Source organism: Pinus tabuliformis, chromosome 1_2 (assembly GCF_031772625.1).
Source record: "Pinus tabuliformis cultivar Carrire ecotype Pingquan chromosome 1_2, CPIR1, whole genome shotgun sequence".
Lineage (NCBI taxonomy): Eukaryota > Viridiplantae > Streptophyta > Pinopsida > Pinales > Pinaceae > Pinus > Pinus tabuliformis.
In genome coordinates, this window is record NC_142298.1 from 1,136,960,829 (window position 1) to 1,136,979,918 (window position 19,090).

Here is a 19,090-nt window from a genome sequence, read left to right on the forward strand (position 1 = left end):
TTTTTTGTCATAGCCTCTAGCTGAAACTGTCTCGAATAATATTGATAATGATTTAGATGTCACCGCATTTTCACTTGGCTTTTCATCCTTGAAGATTACATGGTTGTGAGTTATCCAAATTATCCAACAAAGATATATTAGCAAGGATTTCTAACATCTCATAACGATCGATTTAGCTTTTCTTGACCAAGGTATTTTCTGAGCCCAATTGATGAACATATCTTCCCATGAATCTAGAATGCTTGATAAATTAAATACTTGAGCCAAAGCATACCTCCACACCTCCAAGACGAAGGAGCAATGTCAGAATAAATGGGAAATATCATCTTCCTCTTTTTTACATAGGACACATCGAGAGGGGCCATGGATATTTATCTTCTTCAGATTTTTCGTTGTTAGGGTTTTCCCATGCACCATTCCCCAACAAAAGAAATTGATTTTCAGAATTTCGTTTGTATTCCACATGCTTCCCCATATACGCTCCACAATTTTATGAGAATTATTTTGAACAAGGAGATTAAATCCTTCTTTTATTGTGTAATTGCCATTTTTACTGCCCTACCATACTTTCTTATCCAATTGAGTGGTTACTATCGACGCATAGCCTTTAAGGGATTTCAGCATCAAATCTGAAGATTATTGCAAGTTATGTGGGATATTATCACTTTTCCATCCTATCCACCACCCCCTGTGATCTCGAGTAGAAATATCTGCAATTTTTATGAATCCCCTTTCCTCCATCCATTTTGGTAACTCCTCCATGTCAGCATTATCCTTGAGTAATTATGTGACTGGGAACCTATCTTTCCATAAGTGAATTCAAGCTCCATTGCTTGTTTGCCACCTAAGATGTTCAAGGATAAGAGGGGAAACTTCCTTACACATCCTCCAAATTTTTGACCCGTGTCCTTGCCAATTTTCTTGTTCAGGTCTTAGCAGTCTATTCTTGTGGAAATACTTTGGCAGAAAAGCCAGTTTCCACTACTCAATAGAATATGATGTTGAAAAATGTGCAACAAGAAATGTTAAATTTAGAATGTGCTAAAAATAGGACTCCTAAAAATGGCATGTCTAAAAATATCAGTTTGGCCAGTGAGGTCATTGGCCACCTTGGGCGAGAGGTGAAACTGCTAAAAATAGAAAGTTCTAAAAATAGCATTTCTGGGTCCCTTCCTATTTATAGCAATCCCTGGTCTATCAATAGGAAGTAAAAACGAATTTTTGGTCTTAACAACGATTTAAAATATTAATTAATTAATCTCCATGAATTAATTAGTTAAGGAAAAACAAACTTGAAGTCTATGTGAGGACATGCAACAGTTTATCTATTAATTGGTGTATTTATCCATCAGTTAAAGAGATAAGGATGAGTTGTAATTATGAGTTGTAATTAGTTGGCTCAGTTAACTGAGACAAGTCCAGTTAGATTAATTTAACAAGTTGTTAAATTAATGAGATTCAGTTTGTTAATGCTTGCATGCATGTAACAACTGGTATTTTCAGAGAACTGAATATTATAGCTTAAATAACTCATGCATGTCAGTTCAGACAGAGACCCAATTGAGATCAGAGAAGGCACAGTGTACTATCAGTTGGATGAATATTTTTCCTATAAAGGAAGCTCATCCATGATGAGGATTTATCTCCTTCAGGTTTGTGCAGTTATTTTAGAGGTCACTGTTGTGTGTGAGGTGAGAATCACATAGGTTGCAGCTGGAGGACCCAAGAAAAACTGTGCATAGAAATAGGAGGCTTGGAGGGCAAATGAGAAGGTTTATGAGAAGCCTTTGATTGTCTATGAGTAGCAGAGGTATTGCAGAGAGAGCAGGATAGCTTTTGAGCTGATTCTTTTTGTAATACTGGTTATATTTCCACTTGTATGATAATACAGAGATGGGATTTTAGGCAGGTGCTTTCCCCGAGTAAATTCTTATGTGTTATGTGTGATTGATTTCTCCATATTAGTTATATGTGTTATTATTGATGTTGCTCATGGTTGACTAAGCTTCCACTAAATTGTTTGTAGAAGTAGATCAAGTGTTTTGCTTTAGTACATTGCATTACCAGGTGATCTATAGGTGGGAAATTTCTACATGGTATTAGAGCTCGCTGATTTGTAGAAAAAGTTCTACATGGTATCAGACCTAGCTGATTTGTAGAAAAATTCTACATATGACAGTAGTCTCCATATTATTTTTGCACCCAATGCTAAATTCATCAATTTTTTATCTTTTATTGCTAGTCCTAACAATTCTGCTTTAGGAAACCTAACAATTTTCCAATTGACTAGATGAAAACAATGTTTATTGTTCTTCCCACCTTGCCACAAAAAAAATTCTCATTTGTCCACTGAATTGTTGAATGATGCTTTTGGGCACCAAAAGCCCTGAACCTAAGTATAGTGGAAGGGATGATAGGACAGACTTGATCAAGATCGCCTTCCCTATTGCGGATAACCATTGCGCTCCCCATGAGTGGATGCGTTTTTTCATTTTCTACAAAACCTCCTCCCAATCCTCAACATTCGTTGCTCCCAAAGAAATGGGAATAATCAAGTATTTAATGCTCTCCAATTTGAATTGACTAGAAATTCAAAGATTCTAGCAATCTCTCGAAGAATTGAGTCATCTCAATTCCATCCATATATTTGACATTTCCTTTTATTAACTAAGCCTCTCGATATTAAGAAGCAATAATCCATGATCTTCTTAAATCTCATGGCAATAATCTTAGATGCACCTGCTAAAAGGAGAGTATCAACAACAAACTTAGAATGATTGACTCGCTTGACATTATGAGCTATACTTAGCCCCACCAACTTTTCTTCTTGTATAGCTAAATCTAAAGTTCGACAAAGACTTTAAGCCATAATAATATAAAGAAGAGGGGACAACAGACAACCTTGACAAAGGCCTCAGGATGCCTTGAAGAAGGATAAAGGTCAGTCATTTACCAGAGGAGCAATCCAAGGGGAATCAGTGCACGCCTTCACCCAATTGATAAATTCTTGGCAGGATCCCAATTTCTCTAGCATTAGATAGAGGAAGGAATGATTCACTTGATCAAAAGCATTTGGCATGTCTAAGTTGATCACCATTCCTCTTTCCCCCGCTTCCTTGCTAGAATGTATCACCTCCTGAACTAAGATAATATTATCCAATGTTTGATGTTGTTGCATAAATCCTCCCTGATTCTCTGAGATGAAATCAAGAAGCACTTTCTTCAACCTAGAAGCAATGACTTTAGTCAGGATTTTATAGGTAGAGTTGCACAACAAAATGGGACAAAACCTGGAAAAGTTTATTGGGTTTGATTCTTTTGGAATGAGAGCTAAAAATGAAGAATTTGTAGCTCCTCCAAATCTTGCTTTAGTTCGCGTGTTGTTTAACATCCCTAACAAATGCTTATTGATTACTAACCAAAATTCCCTAAAGAAGCTAATGGAGAATCCATCTAGCTCAGGGGCCTTATTTGGATCCACACTCCATATTCCTTCCAAAACTTCTCCATCTTCAATCTCTTTTACCAAAGATCTATTCTTGGAATTCGTTATTACTGAAGGCACACATTGAAGAAATTTAATGGCTTGATCCAAAATCTCTTGCTTTTCCTTGTACAAATCTCAAAAATGGCGAAAGGCTTCCTCTTTTATGTCTTTCCAAAGGAGGATATTCTCAATCCACCTTCAAGCACAACATTTTTCACTCTATTTCTTAGTTCTCTTGCCGTGGATTGTTTATGAAAGAATGATGTGTTTTGATCATCGACTTTGAGCCACAGAGTTCAAGATTTGAGACATTGTGTCTCTTCCTCTTGTTGACTCACCATATATATTTGCCTTGTGAGTTATCAATCTTTATCTAAATGCCACGATTCTATTATACTTTCTTCCATCATCCCTTGATGTTGTGCTAATTGTTGAACCAAATCCTTTCGCTTCTGACTTGGGGGAACATATTTGGTTTTAACCCATTGTCTTAGAGCTTGTTTCACAACTTTCAGTTTGGATTCCCATACAAAGGAGGGAAATCCAATTACCAGAGATAACCAGGCATTTTTATGATATTTGAGACTCCCTCTTCATTAAACCAAACCAAATTGTATCTAAACGAGATCAAACCAAGATTTTATGCTTGATCTAGATTAAGAGAGACCAGATGATGATCTAACTCCCCTTGAGATAAAATTGAAGAGAAACATTCCAAGCCCCTCATCAACCAACTACTATGGACTAGGAATCTGTCGAGTCGAGCTACAATGTTATTGTTCCCTATTCTTCTATTAGTCCACATATATATTCTCGATTTTGGGAGGAATATCCACCAAGACCCAATCGTTGATGAGATATTCCAATCTCTCTCAAAGGGGATCTCTAACAAGTGATCCTCCTCTCTTCTCCTCAACTTGAAGAATGGTATTAAATTCACCACCCAAAATGCAGTTGGAGAAACCCTTTGTTTCTTTAATCAAATTAAAGGAATCATAAAAATCAACTTTGTCTCCATACAACATAGGTCCATAAACATTAACAATGGAAATTATTTCTTTGGTATCTTGTCTTTCAAGGATAGTCGCTATCCAAAAATGTGGTTTTATACAATTAGTTAATTTAAGATGCAGGTTCAACCAATACATACCAATTTCGCCCGAAGAACCTCTTGCATCTTGAGCAATTCCAACACTACCTTTCCATAATGTTGGTCTCGTTATATTCACATCTCTTTCTGCCATCTTTGTTTCCTGTAACACGAGGATCCATGGTTTATGTTGCCTTGCTAATCCTGTATCGCCTAGGTTTTAATGAGGAGAACCAAACCCCTTATGTTCCATGAAATAATTATCATCAAGTAGGAGGATTTTGTGAAAAACCTCTTGCTTTTTCTGGTATTTCTGATCCTTTAGGGCCCTTTGTTTTGAGGATATTTGAAATCACTTGTTGGCTTCCCATTGTCTTATTATTTTATGTTGCCTTCTTCGGATCACCTTATTCTAGGGCTTTCCCTTCTTCTTTTTGGTGCTTTTTTTTTCATGGTTGTTGCCCTCATCAACCCAAACTAGGGTTTGCACTATGTTTCGAGTGATGACTCTCGTTGGTTGGGAACCTCCTTCTACATGCCCAGATTTAGGAGAGAGATGCTCATGTCTCTGAGGTGAGGATATGGTCTCAACTTGAGGAGGAATTACTTCTTCTGCTATATTGTCTTCCTCTTCCTCGTTGATTTCTCCTTCCCATGCTCTTCTAAATTTGTTTCTGCATTTGGAAAACCTTAATATTGATGCTTGTTACCTAGTTCATTATCTTGTAAGTTCTATAGAGCATTGAACTGATTAGTTGAAGTAGAGGATCCATTTTTGTTCTGAGAGGGTTGTTGTTTATTCCCATTAGTCTTTTCCTTATTATTTCATCTTCTTTGTACCTGTCAGTTTTCTCCTTGTTCTGCAGCCGAATCTGGTCCTTTGCTTGCTAGAGCCATTTTGCAATCTTTGGCAAAGTGTCTATATTCATGGCAAAAGTGGCACTTGAAGGGTGTATGTTCCTAGTCCAACGTTTGAAAATGTGTCCACCCTCCTAGAGTTAGGTTAATCTCTGAAGGCAACCATTTTTCTAAATCTACTTCCACACAATTTTTTTGCATAGGAAAATTGTGAACCCTTTGGCTCGGCTTGATCCAGATATTTTACAACCTTGTTTCCAATGGCTCTTAAACAATCATCACTTCAAAGAGACAGAGGAAGCATGGAAGTTTAACCCATATAGGAATCGTCGTCTGAATATCTTCATCTAGGTTAAAATTTGGCTACGACTTATTCAAATACATTCCCCTGGATCCAAAAAAATATGGTCTGTTTCTAAAGATTACATCCCTATCCTCCTTGAATTCAAATAAAAACACAAAAAGTCCACTACCACAGGCATAGTATTGGATATCGCCTTTCATTTTTGGCTTCCAGGATTGCTCTATCCAATATTCCATTGACTAAGGAGACGACCACATCCTCGTAAATTTCCCAACCAAGGCTCGATGCTAAAAGGCCAGGGTCGTCCTAATTGTTACATTAGGAAGAGCTACAAAAGGGATTGCTTCAGTCTGGTTTACAAATTTAGACTAAGTGTCCTTAGGCTTGGAATGATTCACCAATGCAGAAATCAAAGCTTCGAAGGCATACACCTCGTCCTATGTAGAGGAAGGATGGGGAGTGATCCCCTCCGGGGACGCCATTACAACACAAATCAGAGTTTAGGGTTTCAACAGAGTGCACGCGCGAGCGAGAAACACTTCTAAAAATTTGGACAAAGAGAAACTATGGGTTTTTCTTATATATATATATATATATATATATTAACAAATTAGTAAATTACACATACAAAAATGAAATATACACAAATTCAATTTTTTTAGAATTTAGAAACTAAAACATTTACAATTTTACATATCATGATACAAATTAAATCATACAACTTTCGCTCTTGAGTCTATTGTCTCGCTAAAATAATGTTTTTCTTAGCATTTGAAGTTATTATTGCAGCCCTACTTCTTGCAGATGGAGCCATTGACCTTGAAGAAAATGAAAGAGGAGGGACAACATCAGTGGGAGCATTCCTCCCTTTCCTTTAACTTTTTTCAATTGCCCATAATGACTGAGCCATGATTTTTGTAAAATGAGGAAGCCAATGGACTGTCGTAGGAAAAAATTTGAAGATTGGTAGACAAATCCACTTGGAATCCCTCCTAACACTACACAATAAACCTCAACTAGATTACAAAACATCTAACATCTCCAACTTGTTGAGTGAAATGAGCTCAAAATGAAAACATATTTTTATGGGTTGTAGGTTTTTTTTTAGGGGGACACGATGAGGGCATGTATCAAACACGTGTTTGGCAAGCACAGGGGCTTCACTCCATGAACCTTTGACATATCACGTGCGTTCGTGGCATACTAAACAATACCCTTAATTTGACTACATATTGGAAAATATCTCTAAAAACCACATTATTTAACCCCTACCAATACGAACCCAATACACCTTCCCAATTTAAAAAACTCCTACTTTCACTAGAGATTGTAGGTATCTAATTTTTTATTAACATTTTTTATACCCTTTTATATTTTTTTCATTAACTATGAGCTCCATTTTATATACCTGCCAATACAAAAACCCTTTACCCCTTATTATATGCTCAATATATTATATTATATTTCCTCAATATATATCCCCCAGTGAAGTCCCGATATTGGCAAGTGTCATGTGATAAGAAACATGCCAAACATGTGTCCGATACATAGGATACGTAACACATGACCTATTTGGAGATGTCTTGTTACTTAGTTTTTCAATGATAATAAGTGTTGAAATTGGGCAGTTCAATGCCATACAAATGAAATTGGGACTATCTCATATGTTGTGAGTTTATCTTATATGCTGTGATTCTATCTTATTTGTTGTGATTTAAATGAAACTTTGGTTAAAGCTGATGTTTGCATAATTCAGGAATCATGAAATAAATATGTGGTTTGTGCATATTCACGTTAATCTTGTGACAAGGAACTAAAACCAACTTGATATCTTGATGTTCATGTTGTTTAAAAGAAACATGGTATGTAGCCCTCTTGTGTAATCACCCAAACTTGTGTGATTCCTTGAAAATGAATGAAGGAACTCTCTTTAATTAAAGGAGTTAACTAACTTGCAACAGGCAATAGAGTTGGATGACTTGGCATATTTCACCTTCTATAATGCTAAATTTGGGAAATTAGCATTTGGAGCCATGCCTTTCCCTTATTATGGATCTGGTGTATTTTGGGTCTCAATGGTACCCTGTTTATTCACTTTGTGTAGGGCACATTGTTGCTGAGAGCCTAGGTTCAAGCATTGGCCATTATTCTCATAAATTTGGTGTTCTAAGCTAATTCCCTTGGTCTTAAGAAATCTTTGTAAATCCCAAAATTTTCCATTGATTTCCCTTTTTCTTCAAAGCTTGTGCAAAAATCTAGTGATTCGGGGTTCAGAGTAGGCAAGGCATAGTTTCTTAGTACATGTCCTGGATCTCATCTAGACCAGATTTCCCTGTTCATAATAGATCACATCCACCGATCCAAGGGTTTCACAATGGCAAGGGCTGCCACGATTATGTGGAGGTCAAATCCCATCCAAGACTAGATCTCCTATCAATTGTTTTTTGCATCTAAGATATACGCATCCAAGGTTAAGCAAGGTTAACATTGCAAGCGCAGGCCTAGATGTAAGTGGGTCGAATCACTTTCGAGTAAGAACTGAATCTGAGATTTAGGAGTGCCAAAGGGGCACTCCCATTTGTGAAGGTCGGATGCATCCGTGTTGGATTTCCTTGTGACGGAGTCAGAGATTCGTAAATCCGGAGATCCGAACGTGGAGAGGGTGGATACGAGGTTGGAAGGCGAGATGGTCAGATGTAGCAAATGACCAAATCACCTTGTGCAAGGTTCATATTCGTAGATCTAGGATGGCAAGGCTTATATTCGTAGATTTGGAATGGCAATCCAGTGTTACAATATAACAATGACCAGATTACCTTGTGCAATGCTCATAACGATGGAAATGAATCAATCAAATAAACTTCGTGGGTTTTATAGCGGATGCTTCCACAACAACACCACGTGGAGAAGATCTAATTGGTCATTACTCATCAGGTATTCAATTAACATAAGAATATCAAAATATGCAACTACACAAGGGTAGTTAAATGGTTAAAAATAAGTAGCGTGCTAGAGGGCATTAAATGAATGGGATCGTATATGCCCACTAATTCGATTTTAACAGGGGTAAAATCAAACCATGGACATATACAACTCCACTCATTTAATGCCTTATAGCATGCCCACTCATTTAATGCCTTATAGCATGATATATATTTGTTGCTTAGTTAAATAGGGGATACGATGGTATGGGCATGTTATGAAGTATAATGGGTCATGTTATGTTCATATTATGAAATATGATGTAAGTAATGAAATTCAGTAAATCCATCAAACTTCCGGTTTAAATGACAACAACACTTCGGGCTTAAACCACAACACCAGAAACTCTAAAATAATGATAAAGGGAACAAAGAACTGACCAAGGTAGAAATTAATAAGGTACTCACCTCATCCCCAACTTTCCAGGTCTGTACATTTTTGCCGAGAGCTTCAATAATGCCCGAGCATTCAACGCCAAGATAAGGCGATGCGCCTTTCGGCGGAGGATACGCACCTCGCCTCTGAAAGGTATCTGTCTTATTCAATGCCGTTGCCGATATTTTTATCAGAACTTCGTCGTCGTTGACCAGAGGTTCATCTACATCTTGTATCTGCAGAACATCTGCATCTCCTGGAGTTGTTATCACCACTGCCCTCATTTTTCTCGTCTACTTTGCAAATCGAGCTATGGAAGTCCAGTGTATGGTGTTAGAAGCCCCAGGGATTGAAGACTTTAGTAGGTCACAAGGTGCTACAGAGTCATCTGTTATGTCAGGGCGGCAGTAAGTGGAGAATTTAGATATATTTTGTAGGACGAATTAGGGTTGGATTGCATGTTAGCCTTAGCAACATGGAGCTGAAGATTTGTTTTTATATATTTTTTTTGATCTGGGCCTGATCTGATTGCGAACTCAGCATTTGATTAATCAATCTGGAGCTCCACCATGAGCTCATTGTCAAATGGGATGTTCACATATCACCAAACGCGTGCCTATATGAATTATGTTTATGGTCTTTGTTGGTTGTACATGAAAACCTTTTGTGGGTTGAGTGGAGTCACGGTTGTTTGGCATACATCTTTTGGTTTATTAAAAAGTGCTTATGTTTGGTTGCACTTTATTTGAGTATAAATAAATATGTTTATTTAGTTGTTTTGGATTCCTTTTAATTTTAGATTAGATTTATCAAAGTATTGAGATGAATTAGATTTTAAGAATGGTCAATATTTTTTTAAAATATAAATATAAATTTGTTTCTAAAAGATTTGATTTTTTCACATATATTTTTTTAATTTTATTTATATTATTTTATAATATTCATTACACATTTATTGACATTCATCTAAAAGTTAAAAATATTAAAAATTTTAACTTTATTTATATCTTTTTATTATTTTGTAATAAGCATTATTGTAAAATGTGCTTTTATACATTTCAAAGTAAAAAGTATAAAGACTATCACAAAATATAGGAAATTTTATTGAAACTTTAGTTAATATTTTTAATCTAATAACTACAAAAGGAAAACAAGCTAGGCAAAATCACATTAAAAAGAAGAAAATTTTATATCAATGAAGATCTATAATTCAAAAAACATGGGGTTCCCAAGAGCATAGGGTGATTTATTGCCTCAGATGATGACTAGAAACATTTTATGCTTAAGGGTTAGGATTTGCTTCAAACATTTAGGTAGAAGCATATGGTCTTTGGCAAGGTTTAACCAAGCTGGTTTAACCAAGCTTATGAGTTTAACCCCAGGACGATTAGAATTGTAGGGGACTCTTGTCCCTTAATTCAACATGTTAAACTAGGCTCTCAGTTAGAGGATCTAAAGTTATCAATTACTCTTAATGTTTCTTAAGTTGCTATGAGTATTCCATTGGACAGTTCGTCAGAACATATCTGATAAATTATACTTAAAAATATGAAATCTATAGTATGATGGCTTATTTCTCTTTAGATTTCTAGAGCTCTAAATTATTGTTTATTGCACTTGCATGCAAATTATAATTATGCGAAAAGCAGAGACATATGAAATAAAAACTCACAAACCACAATTTGACACAAGATATAGCCTGGGAAGTCCTTTCGAGAAAAACCACAATTCGAAGGTGAGCTTGCTCTGCTCTCTTTCTCTAAAGAGATAATGGTTGTGAGTACAAAAAAGTAATGTTGGGACTTGTGGGCTACTATAGTGCACAAATCTTCTTTGTGTTCTCTCTCCCTATTCGTCTTGACTACTTTATTGATATATGGAACAAAATGCACTAAAAAATAATGGAACTACTTATCCTCCTAGTGACTCGGTTATAGCATAACTTGATAGCCTACTAATGGTTATGTTTGACTCGCTCAACTCTTAACCAAGGTTATAATATGGACTCTCATAGAGTCTTCTTCATTATGATCACATGGCTACCCCCTTTTCCATAAATAATGGGGGTTGTCGTGGCATCCTCTTGAATTATGGTGGCCAAAACAGGTAGGTCAACTTTTGAGTGGCATGACTTTTGCATATAAACTCTGATTGAGGCAATTCTTGCGGTCGTTGGAAAGACCTTTGTGTGTATAAGAGAAAATAATGGTGTTACACTAAAGCACCAATTTTTTACCCAAAAAAATGATTTTTGATACCTCAAAATGCTCCTAGAAGGTTTCATACCCTAATTTGCCAAACTAGGTCTCGCAAGTAAAAATGGTCCTGTGAGATGATTCCTCCAATTTTTCCACTTTGAAAGCATTGATATGGATGAAAACAATATAATGAGCTAATTTGGGTCACACCCCATTTTGGGAGGCTTTTGGTCCCCAAAAGTTTTTACTAAATGAGATGAGGAAATTTTTCTTCCACCTTCTCTTGGGTGTACCACTTAGCCTTGCCTAGAAGTTGTCCTTTCAACCTAAACTTCTAGAGATCATCTTGCCCCAGTCTTGTAGTTCTATACCTCTTATGCAAAATATTATCCTCTATCAACTATGCCTGAGCATCTAGTGCCAAATCCTCTTCATCTTCTTGATCCAACATGGAAGGCTCGCAGAGTTTCAAATTATCTACATTCACAATTGAGTAAATGTGCATGTATGGGGTATATTGAGTCTATAGGCTTTATCTCCCACCTTTTCTAGTATCTCAAGGGAATCTTATCATAGAGCCTTGATTTTCTTACAGGGACCCTGTAGCCTCTCCTTGTTTAACTGTAACCATACTTTGTCCCCCACCTTGAACGAATTCTTTGTTCTATGTTGATCATGTTGTTGTAGTTGCTACAACCACCCTCCAAAATTTTGCCCATGCTTTGATGGAGCCTCCCTTCTGCCACAAGAGCTTATCATTCAATGTCGTCAAGTATTCAGGTTGTGTAAAGACTTATCATCTCATGCAGAGCTTGTGATGCCTTATTTTGACTCTGATCTAAACCTTTTCACTCATAAGACATCTTCTACCTTGACTTTGCAGCTTTGTTGGTCCTCCTTTCATAAATTGCGCAATCTTGGAAGGCAGGCCAACCTTGAGGAACTGAATTACATAGTCCTCAAAGGCAAGCCATTCTTGAGCTCAGAAATTATGCAATCCAGAGGGGCAAGCCTGCCTTGAGCTTAGAAATTGCACAAAAGCTTCCCCTGCCCACATAAACTACATAATGCAATGAGCCAGGGAGTTCCCCAGTTCCTTGAGGTTGGGAATTGTGTAATCCTCCTTGGCAGTGTGAGAAGACAGTTTCTCAGAAAACAAAAAAACAACTCCTAGAAAATAGGGACTTGATAATTAGTTTCCCAAATATCGACACAATTTGTTATTTTTTATTGTTTTCCAAGTGTCGCTTTTTCCTTGATTTTAGGCATGCACATCATAAACCCTAGCTGACCTAGATATATATAATAGAAACCCCTAGAGCTCATTTTCACTTTCTATCTTGGAGCTCTAGCATTCCTGAGGAGATCAAGGAACTTTCGGTGGAGTTTGCGACGCTTTTCCAAGGAAGTTTTGCTTTTATCGTCTTTTGTCGCTTTTTTCTGCCACTTTTTGTCATTTTGCTTGTTTCTTTTCATAGTTGCTAGTGTTTTATATTATATTAGCTTGTAGAAGTTTTGGTTCGGTCTATCGTTCACTTTTTACAAGTGTCGCATCAACTTTCTCGTTTTTTCTCACCGGTGATTGCTGTTTCGACGACTCCCTATGCATGATTGTTTTTCCTTTGCATGATGATCTTATGCACTTTATTTGCATTGATCTATCTTTCCTTAGCCATATCTCCACTCTTACTTGCACTATCACTTAGATATGCCACATTTCCATCCCGTTCCCGGGCCTGTCACTTGGCCAGTAGTTGTCATGTTCAACTGGGCATTACGCAAGTCAAAGGTTCAAGCCTCATGCTTGGCCTCTGGGATTATGCAATGCGTAGTCCCTAGCTTTCCCAACTGCACATTGCATAGTTCTAGGGCTCAAGCCTAACCCCTTGGCCACTGAGACTGCGTAATGTGTAGTCTCTCCCTCGGTCTACCTAAGCTGAGACTGCACATTGCACAATCTCAAGCCTGAAGCCTCCCCCTTGATTGCTGAGACTACACAATGCATAGTTCGTGAAGCCAATATATTCCCTCAACCAAAGGTTTATGTAGTTTACCCTCTTAGTCTTGTGGTTTTTTCCTGGATCTTGTTTCATGAGTCAATTTTTTGAAGCTAATTTATGTTTTCCATGAGTGCATTTCTCTCTTGTAGGTATTACATTATTTGAGCAATTTGCTTGATCAATTATTGACACTATGGCTCCCAAGAGAACTGTCTCAAAGGACACCATAGAAAGCAGAGTCGAAGAGGAAGTTGAGAATACTCCATTGAACTTACCATTTTACTCAGACACTCAATTGTTTATAGAGAAAGAGTTAGAAATAAACATGGCGTAAGGTGAATGAAGTGTTGTCAGCAAAGAGATTCAAAGTAGATCTTGAGGACTGGCAGGCGTACATAAATGTCCAAAGGTCAGGTCTACACAAGATTACATGTAGGTACCCAACCTTTCCATATGCAGACATCATCAACTAGATATTGTCGCGTATAGATAACAATACTATTACTCTGACTAGTGCCAGCAGACAAAGGCTTGCCTTGTTTATGGGACATGATTATCACCTTATGTATCATCTACTGATGCCAGAGTCATACATGGATTCACACTTTTACACAGTCACTAGCTACTTGAGCACAAAGGATGTCGTTAAAGGTTCGTTGATAGAGCCTTCAAAATTCCACTAGAAAACCAACAACACTTACAAGACCAAATCTCTTAGGAAGGCCTATCAGTACTTGATCATCTTATGCTTTTGAATCTATGGTCAAAGAAATAATGAGACCTTCCCAAAAGGTTGGGCATTCTTGCTTAATTAGGTTGTGAACAAAGGAAAATTGTTCAAGTGTTTGGACTTGTTGGCTCAATAATTGAGAATCCATGTGACTAATGCTAAGAGCCCTCTCAAGGGTGAGAAAACTAAATTCCACACGTTTGCCTATTTGTTGGATGCAATCTGTGCTCAAAATTCATTCCCTAGCATGAGTTGGACTTGGTCACCATGAGAACCTGTCATGCATATCCACTGCAAGTTGCTTTTAGAGTTCAACTTCAAGGGAGTAATAGAAAAGTTGACTGATCACTTCCTCATTCCACTGTACAAGTTAATCTTTGAGGAAAAGCCATATTGCATGTTCCCCGAAGCAATGCAAGAAACAGCATGTTGGTTTTCTTCAACGAATGATACCTACCTCAGAGTCTTCAATGGACAAAATCCTCCACATCAGTTACCAAGGTATGCCACCAACAAGCTGGTCATGTACAAATTTGCTTATCATATGTCCATATGGTTGTTAGCAGTGTTGCAAAGGAAGAAGAGAGCACGCTGGCCCTCTCTTCCTTTGCAAATCAGATTGTGCGAGATTAAGAATCTGAAGGTTGTTGAGACTGAAGTTAAGGAGATAGAAAAATTCACATTAGGTCATTTGGACTTCAATCTATACGATCCTAGGAACGTATGAAAAGAAAATTATGTGAGGATTCATATCCAGTGGCCAAGCGAGACATTTTACAGGCTCGAGGAGGAAGAGATGAAGAATTTCTATAATGCCTCTACGTCCCATGAACCAGTCAGTTTCACAACAATATTGCAAGTTACTGCACAAAAGGAAGTCACTCCAGAGGCAAAACCAGCATAAAGGCACAACCCAGTGCGCAATAAATGCAAGAGGAAGTTTGTGCATACCCAAACGGAAGAGCAGATCCGCAAGATGAAAGCAGATACAATCATCCTAAAAGTGGCCATAGAAGTAGAAAAGAGGAGGAAATAGAGGAAGATGGAAGAAGAACAGAAGAAGAAGGAGGAACATGAGCAGAAAAGATTGGAAGAAGAAATGCAGAAGCAAGAAGAATAAGAAAGACAAGAACAACAAGAAGAAGAAAGTTGGAAGATGGAGGAAGAAGAAGCAACACAGAAACAAGTTGAAGAGCAAGAGTGGAATCGATAGTTTGAAGAGGAGAGCAAACAATTGTAGGAGAAGGAACTTTCTCAAGAGATTGAAGACTTGATTATAATACAAGACATGGGTGTGGAATCGAAGCCACAAAACCAAGATGTTGACCTTATGCTAAGTACTTAGCTTGTCACCATTCAATCTCCCCCTCCTTTGACAGCATAACAAGATTCAAGCGAAGAAGAGGAAATAGTTCCTCTCAATGATGGTCTATTCATGGATACGTGCAATTTGACGTATGACAAACTTCAGAAGAAAAATGTAAAAGTGCGAAAGAAGCATTTTTCGGACGAGCTCACGTCTCATGCATTCGTCAAAGAAAGGGTCATTGTGACAAATACCAAAAAAAATAGCGTAGCCATTGTTGTAGCCAATTTGGCCTTTGTAGGTTCTTCCAAGTCAAATACAGAGTATCTCATGGCTTAGAATAAACAAATGGCAAAGAACTTATAGGCAACAAGGCAAGAAGTGGAACAACTACGAGCAGAGGTTCGAAAGGTAGCTTCCGCACAACCATGTCTTGAAGAAATTAAGGCAACCATACTTCAATAAGTATTGGCACTAGGATAGACCATGCAAAGCCTTTATGAGGAATTGGTCACCGTGCATAAAGCAGTTTTCCGCTTGCACAACATGCATCAAAAGTGTAAATATAATGCTAAATATATTAAGGTTGTTCACACAGCCATCATTGTCGTGCATGAGTGGTCAATGCAATACAAAGGGGCACTGTCCGAGTTGGGAACTAAAACAAGGCAACAGGCAGAGCTGGAGAAATCACAAGTGTGGATGATCATCCAGAGTAACAAACAACTCGCCTCGTTCATTGCCAACATTCAGGCCTCATATGCACGATTATATAATAATATGGATTTCCTGGCAAAATCACACAAGATCCCTTCAGTTGGCTCACTCACTGAGGCCAGATGCAGGAATCAAGTTAAATAGGAGGTAGAAGAATACTTGGACCAGTTGAGAAAGAGCACCACCAAGGAGGATCTAGAGGTAAACAAGAGCAATATGCAGAAGCACGTTGGTGGCCCTGTCAAGATCAACATGATGTTGCTCCTACTGAAGAAGGAAATTTAGGCTTGGCCCAAATCAATCTACTTTGATGCAATGGAGGCCAAAGTCAATTTCCAACCTAATCCCATTGCACAATTTGGGGAAGTCATCGCACAGTACAAAGATTAGCATCACCATGTGACCAAGAAAATCCAAGTCAAAGTGGTCGATCTGGAGTTTCCCCAAACTCAAGATTAACTTGTTCTGTCTTGTTAGGCTGTCTAGTGACTCTACCCAATTTTGTCTTATATGGGTATGAATAATATTGTAATATTCTTTTGTAAATTGTGGAATGTCAAGAGTCATTTTTAGTGAAGTCCAAAGGTCATGGTTGTAGGTAGTCAAACAATCATGAGGGAAGTCAAAGAGTCACAAAGGGAGAAATAGTCACCCATTTTTTTATAAATATACCCTAATTGGTCATGTAAAGGGATTTTGGCCAAGCTTTTGTCTTAGGATCAGAAGCTTGGGAGTTTTGTTGAGAACCTTGGCTTCTACGTAGCATAGATGGAGTATCCTTCTTTGGAGGAGCAGGTGTTGGCTTCATGTTCCACTATTGGGGCTAGCATTTCGTCAATTGTATATGCATGCTTAGAACTTTCACTTTAATAAAAGCTCATATGGACCACGTTTTCATGCATATGTTGTGAATATAGTAGGAATATTCTTCTTATGTTTGCAATATATGTTATTTCATTTATGCTAACTCTTATTAACTACTTCGTTTGCATTAGTATGGATCTTGTTGAATGCGTGTTGTTGTGTATTTCAATCATGGTTAACTTGTGAACTATTTTGCAGGCTAACTTATGACATCTTTTATGCTCGTGCGTTCCTTTCAAGTTGCGTACTATTACAGACTTCTAAGGAGCTCACTCAATTTCTCTTTGTCGTGTTAGAAACTTCCATGCATTGCACTTGACCCTCCACATAGTCACACGCTTGTTTCCCCAAATTAATGAATACATCATTTTATGCATTATTGCAACCAAATTATACCACTCAAATCCATTATTTTAGCAAACGGGTCGTATTCCAGATGGTACTTTTATACCAAACGGTGTGAGGTCTAATTGGGAATTCATATCAGGGAGATCCCCTGAATTTTGGTGGGTCCAACACTGTCAACATTTCTGGCGCTAGAAGGAGGGAAGATGACAAGCTGAGCTCATGAAGTATGTTTGAACTTTTCATACCTTTAGATGGATTCTTCCCATATCTTAACCCCAACATGTTTTTCCAGAGCTACAAATTTGAAAGTGCTTGTGGGAATAATCAATGACTTGTTGAATCTAAAGTTTGATGGAAAGAGTGGAACAACCATTCTCGAGCACACTGCTTGCTTTCTCAAATTCTGCACTAAGCACCATATTCACTGTGAGGATACGGCTTGTAGGTTATTCATTCTCACATTTGAAGCACGCATTAAGGAATGGTGTTACACATTCCAACGCTTCTAGTCACTCCTTCGAACATATTGTCAAGGAGTTGTATTGTGCCTTTGACAAACATGATTATAAATCTATTTATCAAAAAATAATGCATTTGAGAAAAGCCCCTGGTGAATCTCTTAACGATTTTCACGATTGCTTTATTCATTTCTGTTATTAATTTTCTGAAGAGGATGTTGATTGGAATTTTATGAAAGAGAAGTTCAATTTTATTATTCATATTTTGATGAATCCAAAAGAATATGAATCTTTCGAAAGTCTCCCAACATACCTTGGTTATGGAGCTCCTAAATTTGAGACTAAGGAAGTTGTTGTTGCAAGTGACTCTTCATCTTCTTCTCATTAAAAAACTCCATTTACAAAGGTTAAGGTGAGAGAACTTGAGAGTTCATCCACTGATTTACCACTATCTTCTCCCACCCCACATATTCATAATTTCTAAGCAAGTTTGGACTGTGAATGTGATGTTTACGATGATGTTTTGTCTCCTCATCCTCCATATGTTTGTTCTTTTGGTCCTCCCGATTGTGAGTTGTCTGATCCACCTTTTTCAATCGTTTCTTTTGATGTTCATGAGGACCAAATTCAAGATGGAGTTAGTGTTGACTAGCCAACTTGCGATCTCATTTATGATGATTATGTGTGGGATTTTATTTTGAACAAGAATTTGTGCTAAAAGTTGATATTTATCCTTCATCACCTCTCCCGCATTATCTTGATACCTTCCACGATTCTCTCATAACTGTTGTACCTTTCAAAGAATTAGTTTCTTAAGATGTTAATTCTGATCACTCTCGGGACTCGTGGATTGTTAGTTTTACATCTGAACACGGAAAGGAAAATTTTTCTCTTCCTCATCTCTTTAATCTATCATCCAATCTTTTCAAAGAAACAATAAGTGAATTTAGTTATCTTCAATCTCCTCTCTACAATTCATCAGATCATGAAGATGACCTGGTTTCTGATGATGGTATGTCTAATCATGGCGGTCATGATCTTTTCTTTGAATCATGCAACAACGACTCTACGTTTTCTACTGTTGGACTTTCTAAGCCATCAGTTTTCGATGATATACCTTCTGATGTCTTGGAACTACCACATGTTGTCGAGGCACTTTAGGCCACACTGATGGTTATGTCAGGATCTCGCAGCCTTGATGTTGGTTCCAATCATGACTAGGATAATACCTCTTTTTTTGGGAATCCTCATTCGTTGATCGTGCAAATTGAAAAACAATTGTTTCACAATCTTCATATCCTCCATTTGTTTTGCATGATACTATCGCTCAATCACTGGAGGAATCATACATGGCAAGCTTGATTGTAAATTGT

General features: G+C 37.5%; 1 protein-coding gene across 1 annotated transcript in view; it reads right to left on the reverse strand.

Annotated features, from left to right (window-relative positions):
- Window positions 1-9,639, reverse strand: part of LOC149210179 (uncharacterized) — a 66,790-nt gene extending 57,151 nt beyond the window's left edge. Inside the window, exon 1 of the mRNA XM_089396655.1 lies at window positions 9,129-9,639. Within this exon, the coding sequence (XP_089252781.1) occupies window positions 9,129-9,380 (252 nt within the window). The 5' untranslated portion in view covers window positions 9,381-9,639. The remainder of the gene's footprint in view (window positions 1-9,128) is intronic.
- Window positions 9,640-19,090: the final 9,451 nt, after the last annotated feature.